Source organism: Anabrus simplex, chromosome 12, assembly GCF_040414725.1.
Source record: "Anabrus simplex isolate iqAnaSimp1 chromosome 12, ASM4041472v1, whole genome shotgun sequence".
Classification (NCBI taxonomy): domain Eukaryota; kingdom Metazoa; phylum Arthropoda; class Insecta; order Orthoptera; family Tettigoniidae; genus Anabrus; species Anabrus simplex.
Genome location: NC_090276.1, coordinates 10,376,496 through 10,393,555, shown reverse-complemented (window position 1 = coordinate 10,393,555; position 17,060 = coordinate 10,376,496). Strand labels below are relative to the sequence as shown.

Genomic DNA, 17,060 nt, shown 5'->3' with positions numbered 1-17,060 from the left:
TGAAAATAATAACAGCATGTGGCCTCCGGAGAGGTCTGGTGCAGGTCTTTTTCTACTAGGCGGTCTATAGGTGACCTGCATGTCTGTGAGAATGGTGCCCTACTTAAGATGATTTCTAATGATCACACACACATCCAGCCCCTGAGCCAGACAAATTAAGGTTGAAATCCCCGACCTGGCCAGAAATCGAGGGCTGGTTCCAGGTTGTCATTCTACGATTACCTTTAATTAAGGAGCCAGGAAACAGAAATGAGCTCATGGTGGCTGGGAAGAACTGTGATGATAAGGAGGGAAGATGTGGAAATCTTCTTCTTCTCCTCCTCCTTCTTCTTTTCTTCACGGGGCCTCTAAATATTAGTTCCTAATTAGCGTTGACCTCTAAGATCTCTTACTACCATGTTTTTCCTTCATTCCCATCTAGATATACCTGCTCCCTTCACAAAGCTGCAGGTTGTTCTTATTGGGTCTTCTTGGATATTTTCTCTCTCTTCACCTGGTAATCCTAGAGTGGAGGGTCTGATTCTACCCAGCGCCTCACATTCAAAAAGTATGTGTTCAGCTGATTCCTCTGCTTTGTTGCAATTCCTACATATTGTAACTGTAGAAGTTTGTTTTGATGGCTAGCTGAACACAAGACTCGGCCCAGGGGTGACCGGTCACTATCTGAATAGTTACAGAGGATAGGGAGGTCAGATAAGAATAATGGAACACTAATTGTTTAAAAAAAATAGTTTATTCATGAAAGAAAGTCAGATTTCAACATCACCTCAGCACAGCAGTTGTAATGAGTACTTCTCCTTGGGGGCGGAATTGGCCCTGATACATCGCGGGTCACAATGTCTGCTTATGGTGCCACCATCTTCCGAGCCGATCTTGAATATCCGGAAGGTCTCGAGTATCTCGGAGGCCTGGATGGTCTAGGAGCAACCGTAGTCTTGGTTGGAACGTGGCACTGGGCATGAAATAGATCCTAAGTAACTGGTCTGCACAAAGGAGATAATAGTTAGTAGTAGTCTGCACTATTGACTTCACGGTGGGATTCACTAATGAACACAGTTATTGCAGATGGCTTAAATTAAACTCAAAATTACATCTGTGAAGTATCAGCCACGGAAAATAAATTAGTCACTTTATCAAAGTTAAATATGAGAACTTCGGCTGAGTAGTGATGTAGAAAATAAAATATTTCACTTCCAAACTTTACACAGTTCAAGTTCGAATTAATTCTACAAATAACTGAAACCAAAGAATTTGTTCTGGGATGAATTGAGTCCCGTTCACGGTTAAGTAAAGAAAACTCTGTCCTTTCAAGAACCGTCCTGGGTTCAACATAAGAAATGTTAACTGCGCCAGTTTATTTAACCACAGTCCTAAGGCTATGTTCTATCGTGAATATGGTCACTTGGAAAATAAATCCTAAGTTCAATAGCACTGTTAAATAAACGTATAGTATGTCGAAATGTTCTAACACCTTGGTAGAGTAACACTGTCACAAAATTCAATCACCTGTACAGTTTGAAATACTGAATTACGTCTCGCTATTAGCACAGGTTTATCACTTGTTAGGGTTAAATACAAAATTATGTACAGTTTTGAAGTTTCACTAACGACAAGGTTTTTCACTTTTAGCATTCAATATTAAATCACTTTGTGAAGTTAAAATACTGTCATTCAAATTCTATCATCTCTTGTAATTTAAACATCAAATTACATTTAAGTACTTGGTAACTTAATATCGTACTAGTTCGAATCACTGTTCCTGTAAATAGTTATTGATGGTTAACTGTTCACGTTTCAACTCATACACAACTTCTATTACCACACACAAATGATACTGTAATTTTTCTAAGTCTTGTAGATGCGTTTGTAGAATCAGAGTCCAATAGTACGCGAACTTAAACTTCCATCGGAGAGTCGAACTGGTGACTAACATCACAGCAACAGCATGACCAACAGCCGACCGACCGGCCTTGACTGTGGCACAAGATACACAGGCTTGACAAGCGAAATGCTTGCCTATTTATTCAGTATCCCCTGGGAATTATAATTGCTAATGTCTTTCGTACATTTTGACGGATCTTCTTGAAACTTGGGGATTATGACTATAAAAAATTAGGCTATATGGTGATGTGGTTTATTTCTTCATATCATTATTCCATCTGGAAGAAATTAACGATGGAAAAGAATAGAACATTCCGTCTGACGTAATGCAACCTTGGCCAAGTTACTCAGTCGTAACGTCTTACTTCCCCGCTTCCCGCAGCTGACATGTTCGCAGGGGAAGCGTGTTCGGCGGGTAGCATAACTCCGCATACATCGGGGACTTTGTTACGGGTATAATATATTGTCTCTTATTACTCCAATTCTGAGTAGGTGTTTTTTCAGATGGCACTGCCCTGTCAACAGTCCTACTACCCATCTTAAATTTTCTCTGCTGAGTTTCAACCGTTCTTTTGTATGCTTCTTGTTTGGTCCTTTTATCAGTTCCTTTGCAAGCCTGCATCCTGGAGTATGTTTCCAGTTCTCCATTTGTTTCTTTTGTACCCATTTTTTTATGTAGTGTCGGGCTTGTCCATAGGAAATCCCACATACAGGTTCTGGGTCTACAAAATGTGTTTCTGTCCCTTTCTTGGCCAGTTTATCTGCCTTTTCATTTCCTTCTATACCTGCATGCCCTGGTAACCATATTATTTTGACAATGTTGTACTTTGAGAGCTTCAGGAGAAGTGAAGAATGGCAATACCAGACAACTCTGGATATCATCTGGACTGCTTCTAGTGCCATAATGGCCGCTTGACTGTCTGTAAAAATGAAAATATTCTTATTCCTATAGTTCATTTTCAGATTTTCTTCAAGACATGTTCTGATAGCTATCACTTTTGCTTGAAAGACTGTAGTGTGTTTGTTCAGGCTCATCTGGATTGATCTCTCAGGTTTTCCCCTGTTGATGCCTCCTCCTGTGCCATCCCCAGTCTTTGAGCCATCGGTCCACCACACTATACAGTAGAATCTCGATAATTCGAAATCGTTAGGCAAAGATATCAAGGACAATTGTAATTCGAAATCGGTTCATTCAAAATCCCGCCTAATTCGAAGAAGCTCTCGTTCCCGGAAACATGAGATACAGTTTTGCATGTTATTTCAATTGTTTAATTCGAAATACGGATAATTCGTAATTTGAAGTACAATGTCGGCCCCATTACCGAAATTCAGACTTTTAATTCGAAACTGCCATTACATTTTAAAACAATAGTATGTTACAGAGTAAGTTCAACTCAAAATTTATCCACTCCACGTCATAATAAGACGCACGTTCCGGAACATGGAGGGGTAGCTTTGCGCACTTACACTCACTTCGGTGAGTCTACAGTGCGTTTCATGATTGTTAAGTTGAATGAAATCGGAATTCTTTTGTATTTGACTTTTAAGGAACGCCGTAATATCACGCAACAGGCAGTGTGCGGGAAAACAGAATCCGCGAACGCTGGCGATGCCGACAGTTGACGAAAAAACGTGGCTCATATAATAAATTCGCAGGCATCGAACAATATTGTCATTGCCGGTGAAACTGCATTGCTTTATTTTAATGCGAGTCCAAACGGTCTTATGGTTTTAAAGGAGAAATTGCCAGCCAGGAAATCGTACAAGTGTGAGGGATGGGGGTCATAGTAGTGCGTTGCAATGCATATGGAAGCGAGATACTTTATCCCCTCGTCATAGGAAAGTTCGATAAGCCACAATGTTTTAAGAGCGTCCGGCACTTTCCATGCCAGTACAAAGCATCTACCGTACAATAAAAATGCAAACAGTAAAGAAATCCAAAAAATAATGCATTTGCACAGGGGAACCGGCATAATTTATCCTCGTCTTTGAATTGTGCGATTTCTTTCTTTCGTTGCGTGAGGTTATGTTTGTCAGTGATTTATCCAAGTGCATTATTTGAACAATGTAAATGCACCTTGTTGGATACATTTCGGAAATAGTTTTTTCCATGGCATTTGAAAGGTTTAAACTGTGAATCGAGGTGATTGCATTTATTAATGGGTCTTAGAATACTTTGTGAGGTGGCAAGTGTTTACATTTCTGTAGTACGAGAGAAGTGCCATGGCGGGAAATCGTACAAGGATAGAGTCATAGGAAAGTTCGATTTTAAGGGCAACGGGTACTTTCTGTGTAAATACAAGACATCTAAAATGCATACAGTATAGTAATCCAATGAATAAAGCACTTGCACGTGGGAGCTAGCATAGATTTCTCCTCGTCTTTGAATTGTGCTTTTTTTTTTCTTTCTTTCGTTGCGTGAGGTTATGTTTACCAGTGAGATATCCGAGTGCATTATTTGAATACTGTAAATGCACCTTCTTGGATACATTTTGGAAACAGTTCTTTTTTCTTGGCATTTGAAAGGTATAAACTGTGAATCATGGTTAACTGCATGCAGTAACGGGCCTTAGAATATTTTGTACGCGGCAATGGTTGGTACTTCTGAATTGCAAATTCGCGGTTAATTCGAAATCACGTAATTCGAAGTCCGATTTTTGAGTCCCAACGACTTTGAATTAACGAGGTTTTACTGTATCTTCTTTTTCAGTATTCCATTTGTTGTTATCCCAGTCTTCTTTTTTTAATTTTTATTATCTGGGTCTCAAACGGTTTTTCAAAGTTGTACTTTGGTATCATATGATCAGAAGGCATGTGTAGATCTTACTCTGTTATCCCAACGGCTCTTTTACATGCATACAGCAAATTCTTGGCCTGGGTTATGTTCTTTTTTATATGTGGATTCCAGGTTAATTTTTATCTAACACTACATCTATACTCCGTACGGCTCTACTTCTAAATTGACATTTTAGCAGATTTTGGCTCTGTCTGGTGGTTATGCGCTGAAGCATAGACATCCAACCAATCCCAAGCTGCCATTCATATCGATTAATATCGGCAGAGCACGATCTCGAAACCTAGTTGCCAACTCTAATATTTACATTCGCCACGTGGTTAACCTATCTCGCTCGGAGTGTATGGTATTCGGTACACTTCGCGATCTTTTGCATTTTCCTTCAGTAATTAGTGTTTGACCGAGATGAAAATGTTGTTTTATTTCCGATCAAAACTTTACCTCTGGAGGTCGCGTATGATAACCACACATAAAACAATGAATTACACTTTCGGAGGACCACTTAAATGTTATTAAGGCAATACAGTATATAAAACATAAAGAGCACACAAGTCACTTATATATTCAGATGTACGTGAACTACAAAAAGCACTAGTACTGTACGTACTTCTTGTACATATACAATTATATTTACACATGCGGTACGTACTGACACAAATTAACACTAGAAATATTCTTTACACTTGTGTTCCTAATTGTTATTGTGCCAATGGTTTGGCTGCACCTGAAAAGTTAGCACTGTTGTGCTAGTATTTTGTGAGACTGTTGTCTCCACATGTTACTAGCGGCATGTCTGACGCGCTTCTCCCCTTCCCTTTCTCTCGCCAGTCACTTGCGCCAGAAAACAGTCCCGGAAGCCAAGTGCTGCCCTCTATTCACAATTTCAAGAAATATAAATAAAATACTACAATAATGTAAGTTAAACACAAATAAGTTATAAAATTACTTAAATATAATTGTTAATGCGATATGTGCAGTAACAATTAGTGTGTTTTTCATATTGTTGGAGGGTTGCAGTGACTCTGAGATCAGTAGAGTGTTCCCTTTGTAGGCCATAACCTCCTGGCCGTTAGTGATGTTTTATTTCCTCATTCTCTTTTAGTGCCAGATATTGTTAGAAAGTGTAGTTCTTGTGAATTTGTTTTCAATCCATATTCACATTTTTTTCTGAGTACTGTATTACAATTTACAAGGGCTGTTTACCGCGGTCATATTGCATCAGCTGTTCTTGCAGGCGTAGCGCGCTGGCAACAGAGGGAAGGCGATGCTCATTTGTTTTGCGAAACTTCAATTTAGAAGTAAGGCCGTGCAGAGTATAGGTGCAGTGCCTTTTCTTCCATATATATATATATATATATATATATATATATATATATATCTTGCCCAAAGAGTTTTAGAGGGACCAGAGTTATCTTGTTCGGGTTGACTGATAGTTGTTCTTCCTGACACTAGTTCTCCACAAGGTCCTGGATAACACTCATCACCTTACCTCGTACCACAATCACTAGGTCATCTGCGTATCCTTGTGTATAAAAATCTTGTTCGTTGAGTACAGCTATGATTTTGTTCACCATGAGGTTCCACAGCAGAGGAGAAAGAACTCCTCCCTGAGCGCAACCTTGAGTGGCCCTGACCGTCAGTGTTTCTTCAAACAGGGTTGCTTTTATCTTCCTTCCATCTAACCTGGATTTTATCCATTTGATGACAGTTTTTTCTCACCTTGCTCTTTTCCAATGCTTTGATCATAGAGTCACAGGTTGTATTGCTGAATGCTCCTTCTAAATCTAGAAATGCCGCCAATGCAATTTCTTTATATTCTAAGCTTTCCTCTAGTTGACAAACCAACTGGTGGAGTGCTACTTCAGTGGATCTGCCAGGTCTATATGCAAACTGTTTTTCATGTAACGTTGAGTTCAGTTGTGCTGTTCATCTGATATATTTATCCAGAATTTTCTCCGTTGCTTTCAGCACGAAGGAGGTTAAACATAATGGTCTGTATGCTTTGGCTTGGGCATAATTTGCCCTTCCAGGCTTACGTATGAATACTGCTTTAGCTTCAGACCATGATTTCGGCACATACCCTAAGGCTAGACTAGCTCTGAAAAGGTCCGTCAGGGCATTGACGAGTATCTCCCGTCCTTCCTGTAGGAGTATCGGAAGTATCTCATCTGGCCCCGGGGCCTTAATAGGATGAAACGTGTCAATTGCCCATTTTACATGGCTGTGTTTTATTATTCTGTTAGCACAGTTCCAGTCTGCTCTACAAGCTCCGGTCTCTGTTCCAACCGTTTCTTCTTCTGTCATCTCCTCAGCCTCAGGAAAGTGACACACCATTAGTATCTCCAGCCTGAATAAATGATCCATCTGGTTTCTCCATTGTCCCCACTTGATTTATATGGGTTGATTTCAGAACCTTCTGGAGCCTTGCTGTTTCTGTGTTATTCCACTTTCTCACAGAACAGTCTCCAAGATTTTCTTTATGCTTTCCGTATCTCTAGGTTATACTCAGTGAGTTTCCTATGATATACGTACCACATACCATTTCTAGATGATATTCTATACAACATATTAACCTGTTTTTTCATTTTGGCTAGTTTGTTGTTCCACCACCTTACTTTTTTGGTGTTTTTCTTTTCTTTGAGAGGACAGTTTTCTTGGAATGAGTCTATAATGGCCTCTTCTAATAGTTCCACTGCCTCATCCAATTCTTTCTGTCCTCTCACATTAGTTGGAATTTTTTGTACAGCCTTCCCTAGAACTTCTCTGTATCTGACCCAGTTAGTTCTTTTTGGGTCTCTGTACATCTCAGTCCTACATAGTCTCGCATCTGTTGCAAATTGGATGTGCTGGTAGTCTGCCAATGATGGTTCCTCCAGCACCTTCCAGTCCTTAATAAAGTTTGCAATATGCGTAGTGCTTTAGTGTAATGTCTATTATCTCACTATGATTTTTATTTATAAATCTAGACTTCTTTCCTAGGTTTAGTATTGTCAACTCAGTTCCAATAATAAACTCTAGTAAAGACTCACCTCTTGCATTGCAGTTCATGCTGCCCCCTTGCCATGTGTTGTGAATTTGCATCTGCTCCAAGGGCTAGGTTTTCGCCTTTCCTCTTTGCGTTGCGAATTAGGTTCTCAACTTCTTCTGATGGGGGCAAATTAGTTGAGTCATATGGGAGGTATGCAGAGCCTACGGTTATTTCTCTGGGTCTCTCCCAATTTCCAAATTTAATCTTGGCCATGGTTAAGTCCCATGAACAGTGTTCCTGTAACATAAGACATTTTAATTTCCCGTTCACAAGAAGACGTGTTCTGGGTATTTCCGATATTGTATCGTACATCAGCTTACCTGCAGATTCCGCCAGTCCTGCTAGTCTGCCCTCGACTACCCGTGGCTCTTGAATAAGGGCCACGTCAATAGCCTCGGACTTGAACTTCCTGGCGAAATTGGCCACAGCTGCTTTTTTATGCTGAAGATTGGCCTGAAGGACCTTCAGCTCCATCTTTATCAACATTGGGTTTCGTTTTTCACCTGATGACTTGAAACTTGATCTGCCAAGTCCGAGCTTAGCCTTAAGGCTTCTCTTTTTGAGCTCTTGAAAGTCTCTTTCACCAAGGGCTGAAACGACTGTCCTTCCTGTCTTGTCGATTGAAGTGGCATTCAGCACTCTACACTCTTGTGTTAGAAGTTTGGTATCGTGCTGATTGATTCTGACAGCAGTCAGCTCTACTGGAGCTTCTGTTGCCATTTCTTGTTTTGAGTCGGCGACAGCCTGTCCAATTGGGACTTCTGTCTCCATTTTTTCATCTTGGGCTTGCTCCCGGATCTGCTTTACTGGAGCTTCCTTGGCTTCCCTTGATGTCAAAGTTTTTGAAATTGGTTCTTTATAAGCATCCATATTTCAATCAGTCATAGGGTTTTTGCCCCTTCTAGGTTCCTGAGCGTCATTATCACCATCCGTGGTGAGGCATACAACCAGACATTGTCCTCCTGCAACTCAGGCTCTCTGTAGCAGAGACCACGCCCCTCAATCGTCCATCCAGCGGTCTGCCCCTGGCCCGAACCTTGCCAGGTTTGTTCCCTCTTCAGTAGGCCTACTCATGTGGTCTCCACTTGGCATTATCATGACTGAGTTCACAGCCATCACTTTCCCCCGGGGTTGGGATCGCCTCTTTCCCAACCCGCAGCTCGTCCGGGCTACGTAGAGCAAAGTGATGTGTTGGTTCCAGCATCCCGCAGTAAGCCTTCACTTCAGTCACCAGCCTCACTTCACCTGAAACACCGTATCACCCATGTGGAGGAACCATGGGTGCCTCTCTAGCACGTGTGGGCGAGAGGCCTCCACTTCCAAGCCTTGACGTGGGCCACTAACAATCGCAATGCCTCAAGATGTTTTCTGGCAATACCTGTTTTTGGTCCGCGAGAGGGTATTTTATTTCCCTCAGACCCTCCAGACAAGTCCGAAGGGCCCCCCTATCCGCCAACTGGGACGCGCCCAACAGGTAAGCAAACCCCCACGGGAGATGTGGAGATTGTCCCTGTCCTGTTGTGTTTCCTTGTTTGTGTTTCTCTCCGATTTCTGGTTCTGCCTCTTTCCACACTGACCTGTCATTGTCTTTATTCTATTATGGGTACCTTTTCATGTTCCTGTTTTCCTGTATACGGGATATATCAGGACAATACCGACAAAAAAAAAAAAAAAAAAAAAAAAACAGAGATGTTCTTTGTGTCAGGTTACGAACGATGGTGCAGTCTGATTGGCAGAGAATATTTTTCTTTTCGAGCAAATGAGGTTACTTTGTTACTTCTGGGCGCGCATTTCAAATTGACGAAGTCACTGTGTTTGCTGTACCAGAGCACAAGCTGCTGCCGCGCTTGAGGGAAGAGAGGGGGAGAGAGGGGAAGTGGGGTGTATAATGGAGACAGAGATAATGCACAAGTTTCATACCTGCCAACCCTTCCGATTTACCTGGAAACGTTCCGTTTTTTAACTCTTCTTCCGATTTTCCGATTTATTTTTACTTCTTCCTATTTTTGACCAATATAACCTCCAGTACACTCAATACTCTTCCCCTAGAATAAATTCTTATGTGCTAGTGTAATTTTCAAGCGTACTTATTTGATACTTTATTTGGCGAGTGTATCGTGTTTCCCGCTCCTACAGCAGCGTCTGTGCTTTACAGCTGGGAACTCGGGACAGAAATGTATCGTCCTACAAGCAGGAGAGGCTAGCGTGCGCTAGCGACTCCGTTAATTGGGATTCGGGACGAAAAAGTGAGTTTGTTCTTACTTTGTTATTGTGTGGTTCATGCGCTGTTAACATCGTTACCATGCGTAGTTTCATTGGAGTTGTAGTCTCGTGTTTTTTCTTGCAGTTCTGTACATTTCCCCCTGTTGAAGTTGTATTATGAGACATATTAATCTGTTTTGTATGGGGTTGTTTCGCATATTTCAGTTTATTTGCGTTCATTCTTAGTTCATAATTTTAATGCCTTCAGTGTATTTCAGATTGTTGTTTAGGTGACAGTTTCAGTATTTTTTCTTCACATTACGGCCACAAAACATATAAAATTGAATATACTTTCATTTTACAGTGTAATTAAAGAAACTGTTATGCATTTTCTTCCGTGTTCATTACATTTTCTTGAAACCATTTTTACGTTTTCTTAGTTTAAGATTTTAAATTTAATGGCCAATTCGCATTGTAACTAGATATGTATGCCTTTTATCTTGCCTTTTTTAATTAGACCTTGGTGCAATATACGTGATCAAATCCAAGAAATAAAATGTCTTCCTGTTTTTTATTTCTAAAAGTTGGTAGGTATGAAGTTTCCTCGTTTGACTCGCACAGGATTGTCCTTGTCTCTTACAGGCGATATCCACAGTTCGTTTATTAAACTACACCATCAGTACAAGAACCACAGTAATTAAGATGCACTTGTCAGTCAAGGAATGCACCAGATCGTTTCTCCTCTCGTCTGTTGGGCGCAGTGACGTTCCTTATTATTTAACATGCAACGCTACCGACCCAGGACTGTGTATTCTTTCACTCACAACATTGTAAATGCAATGAAATACTGAACGAAGGAAACAATACGCCCAATAGTTTGATTACAGTAGATGTTCAATATGCCCCCCTCCTATTTCGATGCACAGTTCACAACGGTCTAGTAGTGACCCTTGGACACTGCTCAGGATGTGTGGTGTGTCGCGAACGACCTGGCAAGCTGCCTGTATTCTTGGTACAAGTTGATCTTCTCTTTCTACGGGGTTCGCACAGTAGTCAATTTGTACTACACCCGTCAGTTGGGTGGTTAAATTTAGGTTCTCAGGGTGAATATGACAATTTCGTTCATGAATACGGTTTAAAGTATCCGTAGGTTCCGCTGAAGAGTGAGCATAATCGCTTGTAAGCCAATCTAACTCGCAAATGATAGCAGATAATCCAATATCTCTCATATCATCTCATAAATTATTACTATAATCATATATCCTATCTTAATACTACATATCATTACCTACTTTCAGAAAGAAAAATGCAGGAATTGCCCTAATACTAGTTTATTAGCATGCTAATGCGGTATAAAACAACTTTATCTTGACTTGGAAATCTTAGAGAAAAGAAAAACATATTATGTTACATATTTCGTTTCAAATACGGTATTTTCTCAATTAACATAATTGAAGTTGGGATTTCTTTCATCTTTCATCCATGACTTTCCGTTCATAACTTGTTAACTCATTACAATCCATGATTATTACACAAAAGAAGTTCAGGGGGGTAAATGAGGTTTGATCCTTTATTATAGGAGGATAGGGTATTCTTCATATTTATTTTTGTTGGATTTTTGTGTTAGCATTTTGGAATACGAGATAGTTAATAAGTTCCCTTTTATGTGGTATCAACTGACCTTCCACATTAAATTATTATATTCATAGTAATACCAAGCAAATATAGTCATATTTATACATTTACGCCAGTGAAAATCAAAGTGCCATTCATAGAATTATCAATCAGTATAAATTATGCAATTCGTGCTGTATATTCTCATATTCATGTGCTACTAACGTAGAGGAACACACACATTATTTACCGCTGTGCCATTACTATATTGTCATTCAATACCAATCTACCTTCTCATTGGAAAACAACCATTCAGTACGGCGATGTCTCTTACTATCCCTACATCTACTCCGTTAAATATATGAGACTCATATAAGCTTTCGTAAACTTTCATAACATACTACCATTCGACATTAAATTATTTGGACTGTACCTACATACTCATATAAACATAACTTAACCTTGCAGCTAGCGCCTTATTTACTATACAACATCCATAATTGACTTATGAATCCGTAACAACTACTTCCTGCCATTACTCACACAATAAAATATAATATCTTCCCATACCATCATTATTTCACATTTCTCTTATATATCTTCTTAGAACTTCATTTGCATTCATAATTCTCAACTCATTCCTTCTAAAATAACATCTCTGTTACGGTATTCAAATCCATCAACGTCATATTCTTCTTATTTAACTGCGAATTCCCAATATACAATCCATTTCTCTTACAGTACAGCCATAATTACCTTGTCTGCCGATCTGGTCTCTCCAATCTGTAGGTTTTACACTGCAATGCAATTATTCCGATGCTAATCTCACCTAGTTCCCCGCTGATGACCTTTCCGAGTAGATTGATACATAACCATCAATATACACATTCCGTACAAGCGTACAATAACCTAAATTCACATGAGGGATATAACTATCATTCAAATTGGCACGCGTTTGTGGTTAACTTCTTAAAATCTAGCATTGTGAATCACATAATGGCACATACACATTATCTGGAGGCAATTTCACACTCCTACTCTTTTATGTCATTAACTACGAGTAATTTTAGAATGAAAATCTGGGAATCTTATCACTTATCTCAATCCGATTGTGTCATCTGCTTGCTTCTGCTGGTTTCACGCCATCTCTGCGCAATCAGCTCCCGTCTCCATCTACTTCACAGCTTGGCAATGATCTGGGCATCTCGGCTTGAGCTACGGCATCCCGGGCGGCCTTCCTCCACCATTTTAAGCGTACATCATATCGCCGGTATCCATGCAATAAGAAGATAATATTAGTTGGGTGAAATGAACAGTTAGATCTTCCATTATAAGTCTTCTGACATATATGAATGGTTATTGGTATTCCTTAATGTTTCAGAAATGTTCTCTAAATATATATCCAATAAGGCTTTTTCTCATAAAATATATCGTCAGCTGAGTGTTGGCTAATGCTCCTAACTAATATTTCTGTTGTTCTTGATGGTATTATGCCGCTTATTTTCTCAGCTTTATACTGGATCATATCCTCTTCTGTCTCCGATATCTTAACATGCGATGTATGCGTATTTCCTTATTCTCGATTTATCTTGCACGCGTAAATGACTAAATCCAGCGCTAAGATGAATATTATCTCTCGGTTTCTTCTTTCCGTACGTTGACACAACTCTTCTTGATTTGCAGTACAATTTTACTGTTTTTCTTTTGAATGACTTGTATTTTACTTCTTCTAAGTTTTACAGTGTCTACCCCCATTCATTTCCTTTTCATATTGCCTCTTCTACTGATCCTATGCATTGTTTTCCATTTCTTAATCGGCTGATGATGACCTGGACTAGGGTCGAAACCGGTACCATTTCTAATTATTATTAAATGAGAATGTAATTCTCCACACATCTGCATGTCAACGATCATCTCGACTGTAACGTAATGGTACAGTACAAAACAAATTTTACACTGCCTACTGGGGCTGGGAAGCGACTATGCGAAACGAACAAGAAACTTGTTGCATTTGCGCCGAGTATTACCTCTGTCTCCCACTTGCCCTACCTTATTTGCCTTCTTCTGATGCACAGCAACAGCCAGAGGTTGGCTCTGTGGCATAGCAAATACGACAAGTTTCTCGATTTGAATCGTGCGCCCGGAAGTAACAAAGTAACCTCATTTTCTCCGCCAATCCGATTGCACCGACATTCTTAACATAACACGAAGAATAATATGTAAGTAATAATAATAACAACGTAAATGTTTCCACCTTTTCAATACTAAAATATATTCACTAAATTATAAATTACACGGTACTAGTTTCGACCCATCTAGGGGTCATCATCAGCCGTATTGGAGCAAAGATCACTTTTGGTGAAATCCTAAGAAAATGTTATTTTAAAGAATAACAAGTGAAATGAGATATTATGGTAATAGTTAATAATATAAGGAATATACATACTAAAAGGTTTTTAACAAAGAATAAAGTATAAATGGGGTGTTGTAAAAAGTATAATCATGGAAATCAGTAAGTTCTTGTATTGAAATGACTTATATATGGCTTAGGAAGAGGGCTTAAGGTGGGGCTGAAGGGTGCGGGAGAAAGTGTAATTGTCTTGGAAAAGTACCTTTGATTAAATTTAGGATTGAGTTTAGGTTGGCTGCATTATTGTTTCTGAGGAAAGTGATAAATAGATCGAAGAGTATGTTGGGTTTCTCTGAGATTTCATTGAGATTGTGACTGGCATTAAAGTATTGGTCTAGGTGTATGTAGTAATTTTCCATTATGTTGAGTAAAGGGCCCTTGTTTGCTAATACGAGGATGTCCCTGTCTTGTTCAATATTGGTGAAATTATGGTTGTAATCTTGCATGTGTTGGCCGATGGCTGAAAACCTGTTGTATTTTATTGCGTTAGTGTGCTCGTGGTATCTGATAATGAAGTTTCTCCCGGTTTGCCCGATGTAGGTTTTTTGACAGGTGGTACATTTGATCCTATAAACTCCTGATTTTAAAAAACTGCTGGTCTTGTTGATGTGTGAAGTACTGTATAAAATGTTCATGTTCTTACTGTTGGTTTTGAAGGCTATTTTAACGCCTTGTTTCTTAAAGATGTTGGTTAACTTGTAGATATCATTGCTGAACGTGAAGGTGGAAAATGTTAGAGGTTTGGTTATTTCTTTTTTGAGGGTAGTTTTTGGGCGATGTTTGTGTTTATTGATTATCCTTTCTATAAAATGATTGCTGAAGCCGTTGAATTTTGCGATTCCGCGGATTGTGTTGAGTTCGTTTTTTAGATCTTTCTTGGACATAGGTATGCTGAAGGCTCGGTGAACTAGGCTGTTGTATGTGGCTCGTTTGTGGGACTGGGGGTGCACTGAATCTTGGCGAATGGTGGAGGCTGTTTGAGTGGGTTTTCTGAAAATTTTATAACTGAAAGAATCTGAGTTTCTAGTGATGGTTAAATCTAGAAAGTTGATTTTTTGATTTGATTCAGATTCTAGTGTGAATTTGGTATGAGGATCAATATTGTTGAGTCTTAAGAGGGTGGTGGGTGCGTTAATTGATTTCTCATTCATGATTACAAAGACATCGTCGACATATCTGGCCCAAAAGAGAATGTTTTCGAATTCGTTGTCAATTTTGGTGTATTCGAGGAAGTCCAGGTATATTTCTGCTAAGATACCTGAGGCCGGTGACCCCATTGCCAAACCATTTTGTTGATATATGACATTGTCAAAAGTGAAGAAGTTATTGTCGATAAGTTTTAATATTGTGAGAAAGTCTTGTATCTCTAGTTTGCTTAAGTGGCTGTTTTTGTTTAAATTGTTTATAATTATCGGGATTAATTTTGATACTTGTATGCTTGGGTACATGTTTACAATATCGAAAGAGTGGATTTATAATTTAGTGAATATATTTTAGTATTGAAAAGGTGGAAACATTTACGTTGTTATTATTATTACTTATATATTATTCTCAGTTCAATACGGACCAAAAACATGAAATTCATAACCATCAATAACACGAAGAGCATTCCTGACTTTTTTGCCCCGTATAGTTCTGATACACCCTGTATATTATTAACTTTTTTAGCCCATTGGACCACTTGAGTCGTTCCACGTAATTTTCTCACTCATTCCGATCGTAATTTTCTCAATTTGTCTGAAATCACTATAGTCCTTCTATGTGACATTTCTGCTGAAAATGGACAAGTCTTAACGATGAGTGTTAATTTGAGTTTTATTCCCCGCATCTGCTATCTTGAGTCTAACTGCTTTGTGATCTTGCTGAATTTTGTGGATCCATTGTCCTCCTATCTTCTTTCCAAGATTTCTCATCACTAGTTACCATGAAATCCAATTTCCTGACAGTCTGGAGATGTGAAATGATTATGAGATTCTTTTCTTCTTCATTGCGCTGGTGATTGGGTCAATCTCTCGATAGACATTTTTGGTAGGAAGGATTCTCCAGACTCCTTCGAACTGGTATTTTTATATTTATGCAAGTTCTGATGGTTCTTCTTTCCTTTTTGGGGAGCTGATCAGTTCTTCTTTCGTTTTTAATTTGGAACAGTGTTTCACAAGAGGATGAGTAATGGTTGTTTAAGTTGGATTTTAGTTACTGTTGACAGGCATTTATTATTACTGAAATTGATGAATATCGTGTTTATTGACTTTGACTAATAAAATAACTATTCCTTTAATTGGAATCTTTTATATTTCTACCATTCAATAATTACTGTAGTAGGACATAAATACATAATATTAGAACATATTTCAGTCTGTGAGACCTTCAGCTGAAGAAGATCTCATAGACTGAAACATGTTCGAATATTATGTTTTTATATCATACTAAGTATTGAAGGGTGGAAGATTACAATTAAAGGAATTGTTATTTTATCATTTACTTTTATATATTGACCAGGTTAGAAACCTTTCCTTTTATCTCTGTTTCTGTCCCGTTTAAGTAGTGTGTGATGATTTCTCCAAGATGTTTAATATTGCAGAACTGTGTTAATTTTTTGATCATTTATATATTACTAAATCACTAATAAAATGATGTTTAGTCTAGGCTCAGAATGTGAATTCTTGTTGCCGAAAGTACCCCTAGATTTGGATGTTGATTTTAGAACATATTTCTTGATTTTTCTTGTTTTTGTTGTTCCAGATCGATAACGGGAGTGGAATGAAGCAAGAAGCTACTGTTGACGACCTCGTGAAGATTGTTGAAGATCTTACAAGAATACACTAGAACTGTTGACACTAATAATAAACTGTGATAGTGACTGAAGGTGATCGTGTTTCTGTCTGCCTGTTTGCAATGTGTTGACTTATAACCTGATATGTCGTGAGTAAGTAGAGGGCTCGTCAGCATCACGTTGAAACCATGTTTATTTTGAAATATATTTTAAGTTCACTACAAGTACATACGATTGTGTTTTATTGCGTACTTTCCGTGCCCAGGTCAAATCCAGCTAAAACAGCCTTTACATTTTCCTCCAAGAGATCCTGATTTGTGTTGTGTTCGCTGAGCCTCCTGAAGACCTGGATGTGTCT

At 38.9% G+C, this 17,060-nt stretch overlaps 1 protein-coding gene across 1 annotated transcript in view; it reads left to right on the top strand.

The window, feature by feature from the left end:
* Window positions 1-16,931, top strand: part of pic (DNA damage-binding protein pic) — a 148,908-nt gene extending 131,977 nt beyond the window's left edge. The window contains exon 21 of the mRNA XM_067156832.2: window positions 16,672-16,931. Coding sequence (XP_067012933.1) covers window positions 16,672-16,755 — 84 coding nt within the window. The 3' untranslated portion in view covers window positions 16,756-16,931. The remainder of the gene's footprint in view (window positions 1-16,671) is intronic.
* Window positions 16,932-17,060: the final 129 nt, after the last annotated feature.